Source organism: Anomaloglossus baeobatrachus, chromosome 2 (assembly GCF_048569485.1).
Source record: "Anomaloglossus baeobatrachus isolate aAnoBae1 chromosome 2, aAnoBae1.hap1, whole genome shotgun sequence".
Lineage (NCBI taxonomy): Eukaryota > Metazoa > Chordata > Amphibia > Anura > Aromobatidae > Anomaloglossus > Anomaloglossus baeobatrachus.
The window spans coordinates 627,540,057-627,561,842 of NC_134354.1; the positions used below are offsets into that span (position 1 = coordinate 627,540,057).

The 21,786-nt window shown below is 46.2% G+C and overlaps 2 protein-coding genes across 2 annotated transcripts in view; one reads left to right on the forward strand and one right to left on the reverse strand.

Annotated features, from left to right (window-relative positions):
- The window catches only part of NUFIP1 (nuclear FMR1 interacting protein 1), an 84,840-nt gene extending 75,142 nt beyond the window's left edge, over positions 1 to 9,698 (reverse strand). The window contains exons 1-2 of the mRNA XM_075336876.1: positions 9,317 to 9,698; positions 6,572 to 6,645 (exon numbers count right to left, since the gene is read on the reverse strand). Of these exons, the coding sequence (XP_075192991.1) occupies positions 6,572 to 6,645; positions 9,317 to 9,554 (312 nt within the window). The 5' untranslated portion in view covers positions 9,555 to 9,698. The remainder of the gene's footprint in view (positions 1 to 6,571; positions 6,646 to 9,316) is intronic.
- A 116-nt stretch (positions 9,699 to 9,814) lies between these two features.
- The window catches only part of GPALPP1 (GPALPP motifs containing 1), a 57,933-nt gene continuing 45,961 nt past the window's right edge, over positions 9,815 to 21,786 (forward strand). Inside the window, exon 1 of the mRNA XM_075336877.1 lies at positions 9,815 to 10,064. Within this exon, the coding sequence (XP_075192992.1) occupies positions 9,989 to 10,064 (76 nt within the window). The 5' untranslated portion in view covers positions 9,815 to 9,988. The remainder of the gene's footprint in view (positions 10,065 to 21,786) is intronic.

Sequence of the window (21,786 nt, forward strand, 5' to 3'; positions counted from 1 at the left end):
AATGTACGTGATTTTTCTGGTACGTGTTTCACGGATCAAACCATAGTGTGGTCTGTAGGACATCAGTGCTGCCAGAAAAAACACAGATTTGTCTCCATGCGGAGCACACGGACATGAGTGTACGCCGCACGGAAACACATCAGTGAAAAATCACTGATGTGTGTGCAAACCCATTCATTTTATTGGGTCTATATGTGTCAGTGATTCTGGTACATATAAAAACTGCAAACATGCGTACCAGAATCACTGACATGTGAAGGGGGCCTTAAGCGGGCTTTACACGCTACGATATTTCTAGCAATTGCTAGCGATATACGCAAAAGCACCCGCCCCCGTCATGCATGCTATATCGTGAGATCGCTGCCGCAGCGAACATTATCGCTACGGCAGCGTCATATGCACTTACCTGGTCGGCGGCGTCTCTGTGACTGCCGAACAATCCCTCCCTCAAGGGGGAGGTGCGTTCGGCGTCACGGCGACGTTACCGCAACGTCACTAAGCAGCCGGCCAATCAAAGCGGAGGGATGGAGATGAGCGAGACGAACATCCCGCCCACCTCCTTCCTTCCTCATTTCGGGCAGGACGCAGGTAAGGAGATGTTCCTCGTTCCTGTGGTGTCACACACAGCGATGTGTGCTGCCGCAGGAACAAGGAACAACATCTATAAACAACCAAATAATAAGAGGAGGATCCAGCTCACTGCTTCACACAATTGCTCACCTGTTTTAAAGTCCACAACACACAGGTAGAGATCGGTGCTGCTCTGGGGTGCACATTATAGAGAAGACAATATTTCGTACGGAATTGTAGAAAATGGCACTCACCAGATCTTGCTGTGCAGAAGGTTATTTTATTCAAACGTGGAGGTTACATGTGTGGGGGGGGGGGGCAGCGGGGAAGGGGTGCACGCTGGACACATCAGACGACGGCCGTTTCGCACTTACACTCAGTGTTTCAGCCGCCCACCCTCCCCCCACACATGTAACCTCCACGTTTGAATAAAAAAAAAAAAACCTTCTGCACGGCAAGATCTGGTGAGTGCCATTTTCTACAATTCCATACGATCTATAAACAACCATTGACAATTTTTGGTTTTAGGACGACCTCTCCATGGTGAACGATTTTCACCACTTTGAAGGACGTTTAAGGTCGCTGGTAAGTGTTACACGCTGCGATACCGTTAATGACGCCGGATGTGCGTCACTAACGACGTGACCCCGACGATAAAACATTAACGATATCGTAGCGTGTAAAGCCCCCTTTAGTGTGACATAGCGTGTATTCCCGAGATTAAGAAGAAAGCAGGTAAGCGAGTACATCACGTCATTCTCAGTATACGGATTTACATGCCACCTCAGTGGTTACTAATTGGATAATATTTTTTCTGTTGGAACAACCCTAACTGTCAGATCTGGAATACCTCCTATATGTTAATCAAGAAGTTCTACAAATGAAGTGATCTACATGGGGGTGCGAGTAACTGCTCCTTAGTAATGAAGCCCGATTGTCCCAGCCTCTTCATACATTATATTAATAATACCTTTCAAAACCATATCTGTGATTTGACCTCTTGCTCTATTCACCAGCCATTTCATACCTTGAAAGAACTGAAAAAGTGACTGGACCTTAAGGGTGACATTAGCAATTTTTGTAGTCCACTTACTCCTCAAAGTGTCATCAATGACAATATATTATCCCGGCACAACGATTAACACAATACTTCAAGCCTTCATTTATAAGCTCAATAAATACAAAACAGATGAACAATGTATCAGACATCATTAGATACTGCCAAAATGTTTCTGCGAATGTTTATGAACACAGACCATGGCCCAATGTTTGTGCTGATAGTGGCTGGCTACTTGCGGATACCGGAATACTATAAATAAGTGGTGAACATGTGAATGTATTAATGACTTTTATCCACTGTGAACTGCTACACTTCATTGTATGCATTGTTACTGACCAGCCACAAGAGGCCGCTATATTGCATCTGCAGTCAACTGTTTGGTTACTATAGCAACATCTCAAGGAACTTCTCAACTGGACTTCGAGGGCTGAGGAGGTGCTGTGTGAGAGCTGCAGGGAAAGCGAGAGGTGTGCGTAATGGAAAGGAGCTGCCGCAGAAACCCTGAAGTGAGTTGGGAGGAAAATCGTGTTGGAGTTTAGCAAGGAGGACCGCCACGCGTGAGCAGCATCCTGTGCCGGAGATTCCCCATTTTGCAGTTGCTTGCTATACTGGATCACCGTGAGAGGTGAGTCTCTTATTATGGCAGCTGGACACCATAGTACCCAGGTAAGGTAGGCTGAGCCCAGAACCGTGTGCACGCTACCCTTTATGCTTTGGTACCAAAACACCTAACTATTCTGGTCAGGCCTGCTATATACACACACAGTAATGCCGGCGTCACACGGTACGATATATCGGACGATAGGTCGCCGGGGGTCACGGATTCAGTGACGCACATCCGGCATCGTCAGAGATATCGTACAGTGTGACACCTCCAAATAACTGTGAACTAGCAAAAAATACTCACCTTATCGTTGCTAGTTGACACGTCGTTCATTTTCAAAATGTCGGTCCTCCTTCTGTGCTCCGGTTGTTCATCGTTCCCGTGGCAGCACACGTCGCTCCGTGTGACACAACGGGAACGATGAACTGCAGCTTACCTGCATCCAGCCGGCAATTCGGAAGGAAGGAGGTGGGCGGGATGTTACGTCCCGGCTCATCTCTGCTTCTATTGGCCGGCTGCTGTGTGACGCCGAACGTCCCTCCCCCTTCAGGGACGTCCCTCCCCCACAGCGACGTCGCCCGGGAGGTAAGTGCGTGTGACAGGGGGTTGACGACTGTGCGCCACGGGCAACTAATTGCCCGTGACGCACAAACGACAGGGTCGGGTATGATCGCTCGTGCGATTGCACGATAGATCGTCCCGTGTGACGCCGGCATAAGGCTATGTGCACACACTGTAGATTTGTTTCTCCAGCGAAAAACGCACCTCTGGCCAAAAAAAAAATGCATGCGTTTTTTACTCGCGTTTTTGTCCCTGCATTTTTTTCTTTTAACATTATCAATGGCAAAACAGGAAAAACGCAGGGACGTGCAGAAAAGAAGTCACATGCTGCTTCTTTTTGCTGCAGAAAAACTGCCGCAAAACCTGTAAGGCAAAAACAAACAACGTGCTCACAGCATTTCCGGTTTCTCATAGACTTTGTTGGTAAGGACTGCATGAAGTTTATGAACACAAACTGCACCAATTCTGCACCAAAAAAAAAAAAAGCAGTGTGCACACAGGGCCTAAAACTTGCCGGCTCTGCTGTGTCAGTTTACAGTTACATTTAAAACCTTAAAGAGACAGCGCCACACATTTGCATTGACTGTTGCTCTATAAGATTTCCAGGACTGTGTGACTGAGCTGTGTGGTTTGCCTTCCCACTTTACCATCTGCCTTCTCTGTGAGGCTTCCGCAATTAAGGGTGTTCAGGGAGTTTATGGGATTTGCTTGTGTTTAGGTGGATAAGTTGTAAGCTCTTGTGCTGCACCACTGGTGGGGCGTGTTCACACACACAAAATTACTCCTGCTTCCCAGAGCGATTACTAGGTATTAGGCAACTGTTCAGACAGTCCCTTGGTTAGGCAAAGGTTGGTGAGAAGGCGACATAAATCACTGTTACGGGTGGCGCAGCACAGGTGTCGGCCTTAGGCCTTGTATTTATATCTATCAGTTATGGATGGCTGTTTTTGTAAAGTAAAGCAATCAATCATTCTTCAATCCAACTGCCTAGAGTCGCTTTCCTGGTGCGTGACTTTGCTGTATCCTGGGGAGCCCACCCTGCACACGACTTACAAACAAATGACCAGAGACTGTTTCAGGTCGTATACAGAGACATAGGACGTGCATGATACGTGCTTTATCCATTTTGTGATAAGGGACTAACAATAAACGAAGGCTTGAATTTGAAGATTGCTGCATCATGTGAATCGTTATGCAGAGATGTAAAAAGGTATTAGTGCAGAAAATAGCAGGCAATTACCACTCAATCTTTTGGTCCCAGGGCTCACCTCTATTGGATTAAATTTTAATATAAATTAGGGGTCCCTATCATGAGCAGCCTGTGTCCCATATGGCCCAGGAGTGAATGATGAGTAGATCCTTATTGTCTGCATTAGCACCAGGTCTAGAGAACAGTTATGAAGACCTGGTGTCTCCAAATAATGACTTTTTTAGTAGGTAGCCACAGAAAAGCAGATCTTGATCTCAACCTTCTGGCTCCAGGAGTGAAGAGAGTAGTTAAAGAAGCTCTCTCATCAAGATTTTTATGCTCTTAATATACTGCAATCAACATATTGTATAGCACTATGTACTTACAACTGCTCATTTTGACTTTCTACCCAGTTAATTCCTCTCTTTTCTCTGCTCTATGTAGAAAAAGGAAGTCACTTTTCCCTACTTGAACCATTCCCTTTCTTGAACTCCTGACCCAGCTGACCCTTCCTCCTTCTGCCATTAATTTGGGTGCTGACGACTCAATCAGGGAAAGAGACTTTGTTTCTACAAAGTGTAGAAGGATTCAGCTAATGGGTCATTCCGTGTCAAGTGGACCAGTTTTAAAAATCCATTTTCTTTTCTTAAATTGAGAGACTCCAAAAAAACCCCCAATGATCCTTGTAGAGAAAAATGTGCTCTTTCAAATGATAACAGAATTAATATATTTTAGGGGTGCCCTTTTTGGGAAATTTGACCTAAAAATAGGTAAAATTCGTTTTTTTTTTAAGTTTTTCATCATATGTGGGTGTGAATATTTCCACAAATACATATGCTTTGACCGTGATATTGCAGCAATGCAAAGTCATGAAGATGTTTGTTGTACAGGGTAAAGCACCAGTTCCTATTGGTTTTTGGTCTTGAGTTATATATGGGCAAAGTTTGGCATAAATTTTATGCGAGGCGTTTTGCAAGCTACTTTGACACAAAATTGCGGCCGAAATATTGTTTTGTCATAGCCGGTAATAATTTTATCGCGTTTAGCAGCAAAAGTTGAGCTAGTATGCCAAATTTCAGCATCATAGCCAGTATAGAACTCTAATGGCTATGTGCCAAAGTTTGCAAAATCCTCTTAGCTGAAGCCGCAGCCTTGGGGGGTCCTCCAGTGAAAGGTCAACAGTGCCCAATATATTTGAGATCTGGCCCTAAAAAGTTACAGAACCTCTTTTCAAACATACATGTACATCCTTATAAATTTTCAGCAAAATCGGAGAACGTCGAGTGGGGACCACTGGTCCACTTGACACGGAATGACCCTAATCTGTTTTTAATCACAGGATGTCCTAGACCAAAAGGAAAAGAAGAATTAACTGGTAAAATAGCAAAATGACCAATTCTAAGTACACAGTGCTATAGAATGTGATGACTGCAATATATTAAGAGGTTACACATTTTGATTAGAGTGCTTCTTTAAAGGGAACCAGTCACCAGGATTTTCGTATATAACCTAAAGCCTGTGCTATACTGGCACTATCAGGCTGATTCTCTACACACCTGTAGTCATCATCTAGAATGTTTACTTTTTTGGATTTCAAAACCTAAAGTCTATAAAATCATCAGCTTCTTGAGCGACAGTAGCTGAGGATCAGATAATATCCGGGGGTTATTCAGAGTTATCACCTCCCCCGTTAGAATTAGCATAAGTATTATAACATCGCTTTACTTTTGCTTGCAGGACCTGTGTGAGCTCATACCCATGTGACCAGCTGGTATCAGCTTTGTTGGCTGATTGTTATGACCTCACCACAGGTCTTGCAAGCAAAAGTAAAGCGATGGTATAATACTTATGCTAATTCTAAAAGGGGGGAGGGGATAACTATGAATAACCACCCTCCCCCCAGATATTATCTGCTCCTCAGCTGCTGTTACTCAAGAAGCTGATTGTTTTATAAACTTTACTTTCTTGGATTTCAAAACCTAAACACCCGAGCTGACCACTACAGGTATGTATAGAATCAGCCTGATAGTGCCAGTTTAGCACTGGCTTTAGCTTATATACGAAAATTCTGGTGATTGGTTCCCTTTAAGCATGGTAAGCTAGAGATAGGATGATACTGCTGCTTGAAGCTGGATGTGATAGTGTGGTCGGAGTGCTAGATGCAAGAATACCGAATTGGGGGGGGGGGGGGGGTGAGAACCTCTGGATGCAAATATACTTCCTATAAGGGAAGTGGGTACAAGGTTGTGGTGTGATTTATGTAAACTTTGGTTATTATAGCATTAGAGGGGGCTCCGAGTGTTCCTCTGTGTGACTGGACAGAAGCTAGATGTCACTCCTCACGAGAGGCTCTTGATGTGGCTCACGACCATCTCTGAGCTCAATGTGACTCAAGGTAAGAAAGGTTGAGGACCACTGATATAAACCATAATTGTGATGGGCTCCTTACAGCGAAACACACGTTTATTTTCTCTAATATGCACAATGCAGGAAATCAGAATGAAAAAGTAATAATGGAAGGGTTGCAATCTGAATTAATTCTAATAAAACTACGTGCAGCTACGCAGGGATATATAATATACTACACCTTGTCGCCTCTGTTCCCATGACAACCATTTCCATCCTGCACATGTTGACTGTGGCCATAATGCCAAGGCCCCCCTGAAACAGCACAAGAAGGAAATTGGAAGTAAGAAATGGTGTTACGTAATATTAGATGTCTAACGGCAACAATACATTCTTCCCTGGCGCCGCTCTCTGGTCTCCATAGTAACAAAAGCCTTTTCTTATTACAAAAGGAAACCTGGATTGAAGTGTTCAGAGACGTGACATTTCTCATTAGACTCATTGAGATAATATTAACACCATTGTAAATCCGTGATGGTCGCAGATAATACCAAAAGGTCATCAGGAGCAGAGCAAGTCTCTGGCATATAACACGCAGCAATCCCATGGGTTTACCAGATCACTTGGACTAATCCCTCAAAACCTGAATGTAGTTCTACCCTTACGAATGAGCAGAATGTAGTGTATCGGCAATCACCCGCCAGGGAAGACATTACTACTGGGCAATGCCAGGCCGGACATAAACCTGCTCACAAAAGATTTTGCAATACAAAACAAAAGAAAATTTTATTTTTTTGGGGGTAATGGGATAAACGTACAGTGAGAGACATGGAATAAAAAATGTATGTTCTAAGGTCAGGCAACCTTTAGGAACCCAATGGGATTAGAAAATTCCTATAGGTTTTTTAGGATCTGAAGACACTAGGGCGCTCAATTTGCAAACAATGTCATCAAAAAGAACAATACATTCAGCCGATTTTCCCACATGGTGGGATCCACCAATTATTGTGGTCTACCAGGAATTGCTGTATAAAGCAGAGATTGGTGGTTTAGAACAGAAGCTACAATAAAGCCTTGTTCTTTGCTGTTTAGGGAAAAAATTCCAACTACCCCCTATATCTTCTACAGCATCCTGCCCATCCATGCTGTATAAGCATGGAGCGCAGACTGCGGAGGTCCTGATACAATATTCACATAGAACAAACAGAGCTTTTTGCTTGGTGTCCATTGTTCTCATATGGAATTCCAGCAGCCGTTCGGTAATATTCAGAAAAGATTGGTGCCGTTATTACAGAGCAAGTATCAGATTACATAATGCGCCCACGGGGTCTTGTGTTACTCGTCACCGGGCCGCAGTACTTTTCCTGGGACGCCGCGGTGGCCTTGCCCAGCTCCGTGACCCCGGGTGTCAATAAAAGGCTGGGGATGGGGGTAGTTGTTTGTGATGCCACCCGTGGTGTGCGGCCAAGGTTAGCCACTGCTGCGGGATTGCTTCTCTCTTCTTATGTGGATAGCTATGCAGCTCAGTTAGTACAGCTCTCCACGAGCAGAGCTATGCCCCAGGGAGGATGACGGTGGTAGTAGTCTCTATAGACACAGGGACTCGATGCTGTAAGCGCCGGCAGGAAAAGGGGACGACACAGCTGGTGCAGTTCAAGGTCTTTACTTTGTAGAAGCACACTGACTTTGGAGCACCGGGCTACGCTGTGATGGGCCTCAGCCGATCCTGGATACTTCGGAGGTCGAGGCCGGCGTTCCCTTCTGCCCATCACCTTTCAATGGTTTCTCTCCACCCCAGCTCTTGGGCCGTGGAACGGGTCACGGTTGCCTTCTGCACTCACCGCGAATCCAGGGATAACCTTTCTTTCCTAAAAACCCATGTCGAGTCTCCAGCTCCAGTCCACGGGCCCCTGTCTCTTCGTGTCCTTGTGCTTCCTAGTTGGTCTGCTCCTGAGTGCGACCTCACCTGCACAGTGTCTGGTGCTGACTGACTGATATGTGACGGATGGCTCCTACCTTAACCCTGTGCGTGCCCCGCATCCCGGGTCCCTGACTAGTGGGCATGAGGTCCCATGCCTCGTGATGACCACCCCAGCACCTACCCGAGCCCGGTCCCAGTGACAAAACCCTGTGTTATGTGTTAGTTGAGTGTGATGGTGGTTGTTACCGACACCGACCTCTTCCATATCCATGATAAATACTGCACTTTAAGTGAGGTGCAGTATCCTGTGGCGCCACATACACACCAGGTCCTTCCTGCGCCCATAGACAGCCCATACCCAGATCTACGCCCAGAATCCACCCTGCGCCCATAGACAGCCCATACCCAGATCTACGCCCAGAATCCACCCTGCACCCATAGACAGCCCATACCCAGATCTACGCCCAGAATCCACCCTGCACCCATAGACATCCCGTACCCAGATCTACGCCCAGAATCCACCCTGCACCCATAGACAGCCCGTACCCAGATCTACGCCCAGAATCCACCCTGCGCCCATAGACAGCCCGTACCCAGATCTACGCCCAGATTCCACCCTGCGCCCATAGACAGCCCGTACCCAGATCTACGCCCAGATTCCACCCTGCGCCCATAGACAGCCCGTACCCAGATCTACGCCCAGATTCCACCCTGCGCCCATAGACAGCCCGTACCCAGATCTACGCCCAGATTCCACCCTGCGCCCATAGACAGCCCGTACCCAGATCTACGCCCAGATTCCACCCTGCGCCCATAGACAGCCCGTACCCAGATCTACGCCCAGATTCCACCCTGCGCCCATAGACAGCCCGTACCCAGATCTACACCCAGAATCCACCTTGCGCCCATAGACAGCCCGTACCCAGATCTACGCCCAGAATCCACCCTGCGCCCATAGACAGCCCGTACCCAGATCTACGCCCAGAATCCACCCTGCGCCCACAGACAGCCCGTACCCATGTACCCAGATCTATGTCCTACCGGAGCACAGGGCAGTATACTCACCAGAGCGCTGCTGTCCTTGCTGGGAGCCCCACTGGTGCCATCCTCCATGCCAGGGTGCAGCTGGTGCCCCTGTAGACCAGAGGCCATGATGTCCGCTGTTCGGTGGTGCGTGCCAGGGTGCTGTGTGCCCGGGACCAGAGTTAGCAGAGAACGCCGGTGGCCGGAGCACTGGAGCAGGATAGGCGGCATGCTGCTCCATGATAACAGCGCACATGTGGCGCTCACTTCCGGGTGACATATGGGGTCAGGACACGGGAAAGAATCCGTCTACCGTCAGCTGCCCAGGATTATACCGGCATATACGTGCCTACGGCCCTCACACCGCACCAGTGTGCAGCCACTGATAGATGGCATATAGCATTATACGCGACACATCAAGTGACGATTCATGGGAAAGCCCGAATCAAATATGGCGGCGCACGAGCTTAGCACACATCACGTGATTGTCTTTGGAACGCAAATGTCAATTCGGAAGCAATCGCGTCTGTTTTGGACTATGTTTGCTTTTGTCTGTGCCGATAACACCGTGTCCGTATAATAGAATCAGAATGGCGAATGGGTTCAAGAATATTTACTAATCATCCTACCAGCATGGCTCTGGCTGCGACATAACAGGGCGGAAGACGTGGCGCAAAGTAGTGACGTCACGCTGTTAGCACTCCTCCATTCAAGATGTCCCGGGACCTGATCGGTCCGGCTCTGCCGCCTGGATTCTGCGGTGGTAAAGATCAAGAGGATGACGGAGAAGGTATGAAGAGGCATTGTACACTGCTGAGCCCCCAGAGATGGACCCCGGGGGTCCCAGCAGATCTGAGCTTCTCCCACCCATGGCCTCCAGCTGCTGAGCAACTACAACTCCCATCATGTCTGACAGACTCCTGGCATGTGGGAGTTATTAATAATTTAAATAATAATAATCTTTATGCCTATAGCGCCAACATATTCCGTAGCGCTTTACAGGTCAGAGGTTGTAGTTCAGGAAAAGCTGAATAGCCTTATTTTAGGGCAAAATGGTTCGCATGGTGTTTCCCGGTCGAGGGGTGGCAATGGTCGGTCCGTGCGGTGCTTCTTAGGCCTCCTTCACACATCTGTGTTCCTGGTACGAGTAACGTCCGCTTTCACACGTACCGGAGACACAGACACATGTAGTCCCATCAAAATCAATGGGTCTCCGGCTCTCCGGACCACTCCGTGTTTTCATACAGACGTGTGTCCGTGTGAAGCAGACGTGTCCGTATTTTCCACACGGCGACACATCCGTTTTTCTCTGGCCGCACTGATGTGATCTTTCTAACGTCAGTGTGACCCATATCGGAGAAAACTCGTGTCTTTGAAATAAAATGATCTTCTATACTCTGCTGTCTTCAGCACTGATGTCACTTGCTTCTGGGCTCATTAAGCTCATGAATATTCACCGCACCACGGACCCTGAAGCAGCAGCAGTGCTGGAGACAGGTGAGTATACAAGTTCATGCTGTCCGTGTGCTATGTGGATGACACACGCATAGCACACTGACAGCACACGCTGAACACGCTCCTACACCACGGACTGTGCAAAACATGTGTTTTGCATGGACATGTGAAAGAGGCCTTAGTCCGGATCGTGATTATCAGTCCGGATGATGTTTCTTAGGACTCCTTCACACGTCTTTGTTCCTGGTACGAGAAACGTCCGCTTTCACACGTACCGGAGACACAGACACACATAGGCCCATCAAAATCAATGGGTCTCAGCACACCTCCGTGTTTTCACATGGACGTGTGTCTGTGTGCTCCACACGGCGACATGTCCGTTTTTCTTCAGTAGTACAGCTATCACACGGACCGCACACTTATGTGTGACACAGTGACACATACCGGAGAAAACTTGTGTTTTTGAAATAAAATTATTTTCTAAACTGTCTCCAGCGCTGCTGTCTTCGCCTCTGCTGTCTTTTCCTTCCGGGCCCGCTCCTGAATATTCACTACACCGCAGACCCGGAAACAGCAGCGCCAAAAACAGCAGTACTGGGGACAGGTGAGTATAGAAGTTCATGCTGTCCGTGTGCATTGTGGATGTCACATGCATAGCAGCAGCACATGCTGAACACACACGCACACACTCACTTATGCACCTACACTACAAACCACGCAAAATGTGTCTGTGTTTTGCGTGGACATGTGAAAGAGGCCTTAGTCCAGATTGTGTTTCTCGTAAATGCTATTTTTTCCCCGTGACGGCTGTTTTGGGTTTTTTTTCCCCGTGACGGCTGGAGTTTTCCCTCCAGGCACAGGTGACTATTGAAGTTCATGCTGTCTGTGTGCTATGTGGTTGCCACGCGCATAGCACACAGACAGCACACGCTGAACACACATACGCACCTACACAACGGACCATGTGCACGTGTGAAAGCGGCTTTATGACGGTTGGTGTTTCTCATTCCGGATTATGTTTCTTCTGCCTCCTTCACACCACCTTCACATCTTTCTGGTACGTGTGATATGGACACACGTAGACCCATCAAAATTCATGCTCTACACAGCAGACAAGTTTGTTTTTCTCCAACAGCACTGATGTCACACAGACCGAACACTGATGTGATCATGTGATCCGTGTGACATCAGTGTGACACGTAACAGAGAAAACACGTGTCTTTGAAATAAAATGATTTTCTAAACTCACCTGTCTCCAGCCTTGCTGTCTTCAATGCTGCTGTCACTTGCTTCCGGGCTCGCTCATTAAGCTCATGAATATTCACTGCATCGTGGACCCTGAAGCAGCAGTGCCAGGGACAGGTGAGTATAGAAGTTCATGCTGTCCGTGTGCTATGTGGATGTTACACGCAAGCGCATGCTGAACACATACACTGAACACGCGCACACATAAGCACTTACACCACGGACCGTGCAAAATGTGTGAGTTTTGCACGGACGTGTGAAAGAGTTCTCTGCCCCGGTGGAGTTTTTCATTGCGGCGTACGATTCTCAGTCCGGATGGTGTTTTATAGGCCCCTTCACACATGCTTCTCAGTATGTGTGACTTCCGTTTTCACACGGAACGGAAACACGTAAACCCAACATACTTTGTGTGGAGCATACGCATGTCTGTGTGCTGCACACAGCGATGTCTGTTTTCCGCCAGCAGTACTAATGTCACATGGACCACACACTGATGTGATTTGTGTGACACGTAACAGAGAAAACTCATGCTTTTGAAATAAAATTATTTTCTAAACTCACCTGTCTCCAGAGCTGCTGTCTTTTGCTTCCGGGCCCACTCATCAATATTCACTGCACCGCAGACCCTGAAGCAGCAGCAGCACCAAAAACAGCAGCGCTGGGGCCAGGTGAGTATAGAAGTTCATGCTGTCTGTATGCTATGTGGATGTCACACAGATAGCACACGCTGGACACTTGCGCGCACACACACACACAGCTACACTACGGACCGTGCAAACCTGTTTGTTTACACGGACGTGTGAAAGAGGCCTTAGTCCGTATGGTGTTTGTCAGTCCGGACGATGTTTCTTATTGTAGGTTATGTTTCCTATCTCTAAGAAGCTTGTGAAGGGGCTTGTATTGTGCTCGGTAAATCTTACCTAGCGCTATATTTTGGCTGACATGCACGGTGTGTTTTTTTTAGTCTAATGCAACTTTTAGGTAACGTTTCAAAATACACCATCCTGTTTTTTTATGATGATAATCCCTATTTCTGGCCATAATTTGACCTGTATCATGCATGGATGTCTCCATAGGTTTTTAGTGGCAGAAAGTGTCATTTGTAGACAGATCTGTAGACAGATTTGAGTAGTTTTTGAGAGTAAATTATTAGTACAGTTATAAATGAGTGATAAGTGGGGATAGGTGTATTTTTCTATTAACAAAAAAGGAATAACGTTTGGAACTCCATTCTATGTCTGAACTGGGTGCAAAAACCTAAAAAAACATCACTATATGGAGATAAGGTATGCACAGCAGTGACTATGCAAGGGGAATACATGTAATAGCAGAAACTGCTGTGTGAATACTGACATGAAAAATTCAATAGCTATATGTGAGAATGAAATGTGAAAAATGGAATCTGCATTACTGCCATGAACATATGAATAAAGAGAAATTTAGCTACTGAATTGATCAATGCAACAGAGCCCCAACACTACGCCAAAGTATTTCTCTACGTTGGGGTCCCTAGCTTGTGTGTGTCCTCTCATGCAGTTAAAAAACGTAACACAGCACACACAGCAGTTTCTGCTATTACATGTATTCCCCTTGCATAGTCACTGGTGTGCATATTTTTCTATTAAGGCTACTTTCATACTTGCGTTCAGCGCAGTCCGTCACTATGGAGAATAGCGCAGTCCGTTAACGCACTGCGCTAGTCTCCATAGACTTGTATGGACGATGCACTGTAACGCAAGTGTCAGCGTTGCATCCGCTGGACGACGCAGCGTCGTTATTTTGATGCTGCGTCGGGCGGAAGGAACGCAGCATGTAACTTTTTTTGAGCAGCGCAATCCGTAGGATTTCACTGCGAATGCATTTTTTTTTTTAAATCACATAAACTTTATTTTGTCTCTCGGTGGTCGAACGTTCAGCTGAGCGCCCGGCCGCCGGCATGTGAGAGCAGTCAGCTGAGCGCCTGGCCATCGGCTATTGAGAGCGTTCAGCTGAGCGCCCGGCCGCCGGCATGTGAGAGCGTTCAGCTGAGTGCCCGGCCGCCGGCATGTGAGAGCTCTCAGCTGAGCGCCCGGCCGCCGGCTTTTGAGAGCGATCAGCTGAGCGCCCGGCCGCCGGGTGATCAGCTGATCATTCACAATAGTGATCATTCACAATAGTCTGCTGCCGGTAAAACTGTAAAGAAGAAAAAAAAAAACAGCTTTCCGTTGTTTTGTACGATCCGTTGCATCCGTTGTGCCATTATATGCAACGCATCCATTGCATCCGTCACACAACGCAATGCAACGGATACCGTTCAACGCAAGTGTGAAACTAGCCTTAGATGTATTACATGTTTTTTTTATCTCGCTTCTACTGCAGATTTAGGAAAACAAATGCATTTACCTTGTAAGCATGGCATGGTTGGTTGAGAATGGTGCCCAATTTTCTGCAGGTTCCTTATAAGAGAGAGAAACCTGTGCCTTAGTACATCTGTGTGGGGCTCCAGCCATTCTGATGTGCCTAGTGTATGGGCAAATAACAATATAATCCTATTAACTCACGGTTGGTTTTGGGCTTGTGACCAAGGGAATAAAAGGTCCTGGCCTGGAGCCACAGGGGAGAAGGTGTGTATGGCTATGTCTCATTTTATTGTCTTGAACCCATTTTTTAGAATCCACACAGTCAATACATTTGGTGTCTTATTTGTTTGTTTTACTTTTAATGTCACTATCCATATTAATAAACATGCTAAGAGGGCAGACTAGTCAGGGGGAATAACGCCCTTTGGACTAGTCCCTGCAATCATTTGCATATCATAAAGGATCTTTAGAAATACTTTTTCTAAAGATCCCTTTATCTATGCTAGTGTATACAGGGACAGTTAGGCAGGGATTAGCAGGATGTACCCAGAACTACTCGTGGTCCTGGGTGTATATTGCACCTGACAGGTTCCCTTTAATCAATTACAACTCTGTGGGAAAAACTTGGCCAAGCGGGCTGCCATTACAGTCAGGGCTCTCCCTCTAGCCCCAGCTTTTCAATATGTTTTCTCTAAAATCCTGCAGCTTTTCAGAGTAGTTGGCCGCAATCTTTGATTCATAAAGGCAAAAAATGGCCGACAAAATTGCACATGTAGATGTAAAAAGACTTGCTATAAATGTCTGTACCTGACTGTATGTCATGGACCATTAATTAAGACTATGTACAGTAATATGAAATAAATCCTATAATAAAAACTGTACAAACAAACAGAAAAATGTAGAAAACTTTATTAATAAACAGGTGAAACAAAAATTAATTAAAAAGTGGCAGACCAGCAGGTGGCAGCACACTACAAACACTCGTGGCAGGAGGCAAGGCATTCAATATTACAGATTAGATAATCAGCTGAAAGATGCTGGTGTCCTTAAGGCTCTGTGCCCACGTAGCGTATTTTCATGCAGTTACGCTGCGTTCTGCACTGCAGCGTAACTGCATGCGTCCTGCGTCCCCAGCACAATCTATGAAGATTGTGCCTAATCCATGCCCACGTGGCGTATTAGAACGCAGCGATTCAGCTGTTGCCGAAGAGCTGTGTTCTAAAAAGCAACATGTCACTTCTTCCATGCGCTTTGGATGCAGCTCCTGCTCTGTCTATGGGAGGGGCTGCATCCAGAGCGCATGAAATCTGCTTTTCATTACGGACTGTTTCTGCAGCGATTTGAAGCGCACGTGTGCTGTTCAAATCGCTGCAGAAATTTCTGCAGGGACAAAACGCAACGTGGGCACATAGCGTAATGCAGGCGTCACATGAGACGATCTATCATGCGATATGTCGTCGCGGTCACGGTTTTCGTGACGCACATCCGGCATCGTTCACAACGTTGTCTCGTTTGACACCTAAGAGCGACTCTTAATCGGTTGTAAATCGTGAACACGTCGCTCATTTTTAAAAAATCGTTTAATCTTATTTGCGCAGATTGTTCATCGTACCCGGGGCAGCACACATCGCTGCGTGTGACACCCCGGGAACGACGAACACAGCTTACCTGCGTCCCGCCGTCAGTGCGGAAGGAAGGAGGTGGAAGGGATGTTTACGTCCCGCTCATCTCCGCCCCTCCGCTTCTATTGGCCGTGTGACGTCGCTGTGACGCCGAACCACCCACCCCCTTCAGGAAGTGGATGTTCACCGCCCACAGCGACGTCGCTCAGCAGGTAAGTACGTGTGACGGGGGTTTAACGACTTTGTGCGACACGGGCAGCGATTTGCCCGTGACACACAAATGACAGGGGCGGATACGATCGCACGATAGATCATATTGTGTGACGCCCGCATTAGAGAGGCAAAAATGGGCAATGACTAGAGCATAAAAGAGGGCACTGTTCACATAGTGGGAAATAATGAGCATATGCAGCAATAAAGCCAAATACTATTCACAAGAGTGGTTTGCAAATAGACATATACAAGATAGATATATAGTTAGGTCCAGAAATATTTGGACAGTGACACAATTTTCGCGAGTTGGGCTCTGCATGCCACCACATTGGATTTGAAATGAAACCTCTACAACAGAATTCAAGTGCAGATTGTAACGTTTAATTTGAAGGTTTGAACAAAAATATCTGATAGAAATTGTAGGAATTGTACACATTTCTTTACAAACACTCCACATTTTAGGAGGTCAAAAGTAATTGGACAAATAAACCAAACCCAAACAAAATATTTTTATTTTCAATATTTTGTTGCGAATCCTTTGGAGGCAATCACTGCCTTAAGTCTGGAACCCATGGATATCACCAAACGCTGGGTTTCCTTCTTCTTAATGCTTTGCCAGGCCTTTACAGCCGCAGCCTTCAGGTCTTGCTTGTTTGTGGGTCTTTCCGTCTTAAGTCTGGATTTGAGCAAGTGAAATGCATGCTCAATTGGGTTAAGATCTGGTGACTGACTTGGCCATTGCAGAATGTTCCACTTTTTTGCACTCATGAACTGGGTAGCTTTGGTTGTATGGAAATAGAGCGAAAGAAGGGTGGATCCAGCACAAATCCTCGTGGTTAAAAGTAAAAAAACATCCTTTATTTCAAAAGATACACCTACTTCACTGAGAGTGTTCTGGACTTCAGTTGATGTTGTGAACGGGTTCTTCTTCACCAAAGAAAGTATGCGGCGATCATCCACCACTGTTGTCATCCGTGGACGCCCAGGCCTTTTTGAGTTCCCAAGCTCACCAGTCAATTCCTTTTTTCTCAGAATGTACCCGACTGTTGATTTTGGTACTCCAAGCATGTCTGCTATCTCTCTGATGGATTTTTTCTTTTTTTTCAGCCTCAGGATGTTCTGCTTCACCTCAATTGAGAGTTCCTTAGACTGCATGTTGTCTGGTCACAGCAACAGCTTCCAAATGCAAAACCACACACCTGTAATCAACCCCAGACCGTTTAACTACTTCATTGATTACAGGTTAACGAGGGAGACGCCTTCAGAGTTAATTGCAGCCCTTAAGGTCCAGTCACACTAAGCAACTTACCAGCGATCCCAACAACGATAGGGATCGCTGGTAAGTTGCTAGGAGGTTGCTGGTGAGATGTCACACTGCGACGCTCCAGCGATCCCACCAGCAACCTGACCTGGCAGGGATCGCTGGAGCGTCGCTACACAAGTTGCTGGTGAGCTCACCAGCAACCAGTGACAAGCCCCCAGCGCCGCGTGGAAGATGCTGCGCTTGGTAACTAAGGTAAATATCGGGTAACCAACCCGATATTTACCTTGGTTACCACCGCACGCAGCTACACGTGCAGAGAGCAGCGCACACTGAGCGCTGGCTCCCTGCTCTCCTAGTTACAGCACACATCGGGTTAATTACCCGATGTGTGCTGCAGCTACATGTGCACAGAGCAGGGAGCAGCGCACAATGCTTAGCGCTGGCTCCTTGCTCTCCTAGTTACAGCACACATCGGGTTAATTACCCGATGTGTGCTGCAGCTAAATGTGCACAGAGCAGGGAGCAGCGCACAATGCTTAGCGCTGGCTCCTTGCTCTCCTAGTTACAGCACACATCGGGTTAATTACCCGATGTGTGCTGCAGCTAAATGTGCACAGAGCAGGGAGCAGCGCACAATGCTTAGTGCTGGCTCCTTGCTCTCCTAGTTACAGCACACATCGGGTTAATTAACCCGATGTGTGCTGCAGCTACATGTGCACAGAGCAGGGAGCAGCGCACAATGCTTAGCGCTGGCTCCTTGCTCTCCTAGTTACAGCACACATCGGGTTAATTAACCCGATGTGTGCTGCAGCTACATGTGCACAGAGCAGGGAGCAGCGCACAATGCTTAGCGCTGGCTCCTTGCTCTCCTAGTTACAGCACACATCGGGTTAATTACCCGATGTGTGCTGCAGCTAAATGTGCACAGAGCAGGGAGCAGCGCACAATGCTTAGTGCTGGCTCCTTGCTCTCCTAGTTACAGCACACATCGGGTTAATTAACCCGATGTGTGCTGCAGCTACATGTGCACAGAGCAGGAGCCGGAAGCACAGGCAGTGAGAGCGGCGGAGGCTGGTATCAAAGGTAAATATCGGGTAACCAAGGACAGGGCTTCTTGGTTACCCGATGTTTACATTGGTTACCAGCCTCCACAGAAGCCGGCTCCTGCTGCCTGCACATTTAGTTGTTGCTGTCTCGCTGTCACACACAGCGATCTGTGCTTCACAGCGGGACAGCAACAACTAAATAATGGCCCAGGACATTCAGCAACAACCAACGACCTCACAGCAGGGGCCAGGTTGTTGCTGGATGTCACACACAGCAACATCGCTAGCAACGTCACAAAAGTTGTTCGTTAGCAGCGATGTTGCTAGTGATGTTGCTTAGTGTGACAGGGCCTTTAGAGTCCCTTGTCCAATTACTTTTGGTCCCTTGAAAAAGAGGAGGCTATGCATTACAGAGCTATGATTCCTAAACCCTTTCTCCGATTTGGATGTGAAAACTCTCATATTGCAGCTGGGAGTGTGCACTTTCTGCCCATATTATATATATAATTGTATTTCTGAACATGTTTTTGTAAACAGCTAAAATAACAAAACTTGTGTCACTGTCCAAATATTTCTGGACCTAACTGTATATACAATATACACCGTGTGTATGTATGTGTGTTTATTACAATAACAGGTACATGGATGGCAAGGTACAGCACTGTTCACATAGTGCATATATAGCTACAGTGCCTTGCAAAAGTATTGGGCCCCCTTGAATTTTTCAACCTTTTCCCACATTTCAGGCTTCAAACATAAAGATAAAAATATTAAATTTTACGGTGAAGAATCAACAAGTGGGACTCAATTGTGAAGTTGAACGATATTTATTGCTTATTTTAAACTGTTATAAAAAAAATAATCTGAAAATTGGGGCGTGCAATATTGTTCGTCCCCTTTACGTTAATACTTTGTAGCGCCACCTTTTGCTACTATTACAGCACAAGTCGCTTGGGGTATGTGTCTATCAGTTTTGCACATCGAGAGACTGAAATTCTTGCCTATTCTTCCTTTGCAAACAGCTGGAGCTGAGTGAGGTTGGATGGAGAGCGTTTGTGAACAGCAGTTTTCAGCTCTTTCCACAGATTCTCGATTGGATTCAGGTCTGGACTTTGACTTGGCCATTCTAACACCTGGATACGTTTATTTGTGAACCATTCCATTGTATATTTTGCTTTATGTTTTGGATCATTGTCTTGTTGAAAGACAAATCTCCGTCCCAGTCTCAGGTCTTTTGCAGACTCCAACAGGTTTTCTTCAAGAATGGTCCTGTATTTGGCTCCATCCATCTTCCCATCAATTTTAACCATCTTCCCTGTCCCTGCTGAAGAAAACCAGGCCAAAACCATGATGCTGCCACCACCATGTTTGACAGTGGGGATGGTGTGTTCAGGGTGATGAGCTGTGTTGCTTTTACGCCAAACATATCGTTTGACATTGTGCCTAAAAAGTTCAATTTTGATTTCATCTGACCAGAGCACCTTCTTCCACATGTTTGGTGTGTCTCCCAGGTGGCTTGTGGCAAACTTTAAAGGACACTTTTTATGGGTATCTTTGAGAAATGGCTTTGTTTTTGCCACTCTTCCATAAAGGCCAGATTTGTGCAGTGTATGACTGATTGTTGTCCTATGGACAGACTCTCCCACCTCAGCTGTAGATCTCTGCAGTTCATCCAGAGTGATCATGGGCCTCTTGGCTGCATCTCTGATCAGTCTTCAACTTGTTTGAGATGAAATTTTTGAGGGATGGCCGGGTCTTGGTAGATTTTCAGTGGTATGATACTCCTTCCATTTCAATATGATCGCTTGCACAGTGCTTCTTGGGATGTTTAAAGTTTAGGAAATCTTTTTGTAACCAAATCCGGCTTTAAACTTCTCCAACAGTATCATGGACCTGCCTGTTGTGTTCCTTGGTCTTCATGATTCTATCTGCGCTTTAAACAGAACACTGAGACTATCACAGAGCAGGTGCATTTAGACGGAGACTTGATTACACACAGGGGGATTATATTTATCATCATCAGTCATTTAGGACAACATTGGATCATTCAGAGATCCTCAATGAACTTCTGGAGTGAGTTTGCTGCACTGAAAGTAAAGGGGACGAATAATATTGCACGACCCACTTTTCAATTTATTATTTTTTACAAAAGTTTAAAATAAGCATAAATTTCGTTCAACTTAACAATTGTGTCCCACTTGTTGTTGATTCTTCACCATTTAAATTTTTTATCTTTGTTTGTTTGAAGCCTGAAATGTGAGAAAAGGTTGAAAAATTCAAGGGGGCCGAATACTTTCGCAAGGCACTTTATGTATAGCAAAAAGTCACAGCCCGACGTTGTGTTGTCTTTAAGTAAATGGCTCTCTACTTTTTTATGTTAACACAAACCTCATAGATAATTTGTTATTAAATACCATTAAAATCTTCAATAAAAAACTAAACCCACCATTTTGGCTAAATTGAGGCGACAATGTTTATTAACCATACATAATATATTCATATTTACATAAGTAAAATAATGAATATACAGTAATAAATATGTCCGCGTATGCCCCACCGCCACCATCAATAACCATCATGACTGAGTAGTAAAAATTTAGACTACAAAAAAAGCGGGGGCTTTTACAACCACTGTTATTCTTCTGGCGCTGGATCTCTGGCGACTGCTCCTTTTTTCAAGGTAATCTTCCCTCCTAAATACACCTGGACCAATCATTGAAGACCTCAAAAACCAGTTCAAACCACCGAAGAAACATCTCGTAGTTTCCACTGCTTTGACCTTAACTTTTCTGAAGGTTCTAATATGCTGTAAAACATAAGGCAGTAGACTAGGAAAACTGTGAAATAAACAATAAACTAAGTGAATATAAAAAAATCATACCAACTATATCAGGAGTCGGGAACTTTTTTGGCTGAGAAAGCATTGAACGCTACATATTTTAAAATGTAATTCTGCGAGAGTCATACTCACCAGGGGGGAGCGGCTCAAAAGGTCCCAGGTGGCAGGGTGGGCGATGCTGCGTACACTAAGAAAGGAGTGTCACGGCTCAAGAGGGTCAGTATGCGGAGGGTCGGCGATACTGCTTAAGGGTGTCATAGCGGCAGGTGCTATTGATCTGCTCGGAAGAGGGGATGTCGTGGCTCAGTGTGTGGCAGTGGAGGGTCAGCGATACTGCGAGCTCATGAGGTGTCGCGGCAGCAAGGACCATTGATCTGCCAGCTGGCTGCTTTGAATCTCCCGCAGTTGACTAGATTGTCTTCAAGAAAATGGCCGCGGCGCATGCGCAGATCGACGCGATGTACTTCAAGAAAATGGCCGCAGAGTCCT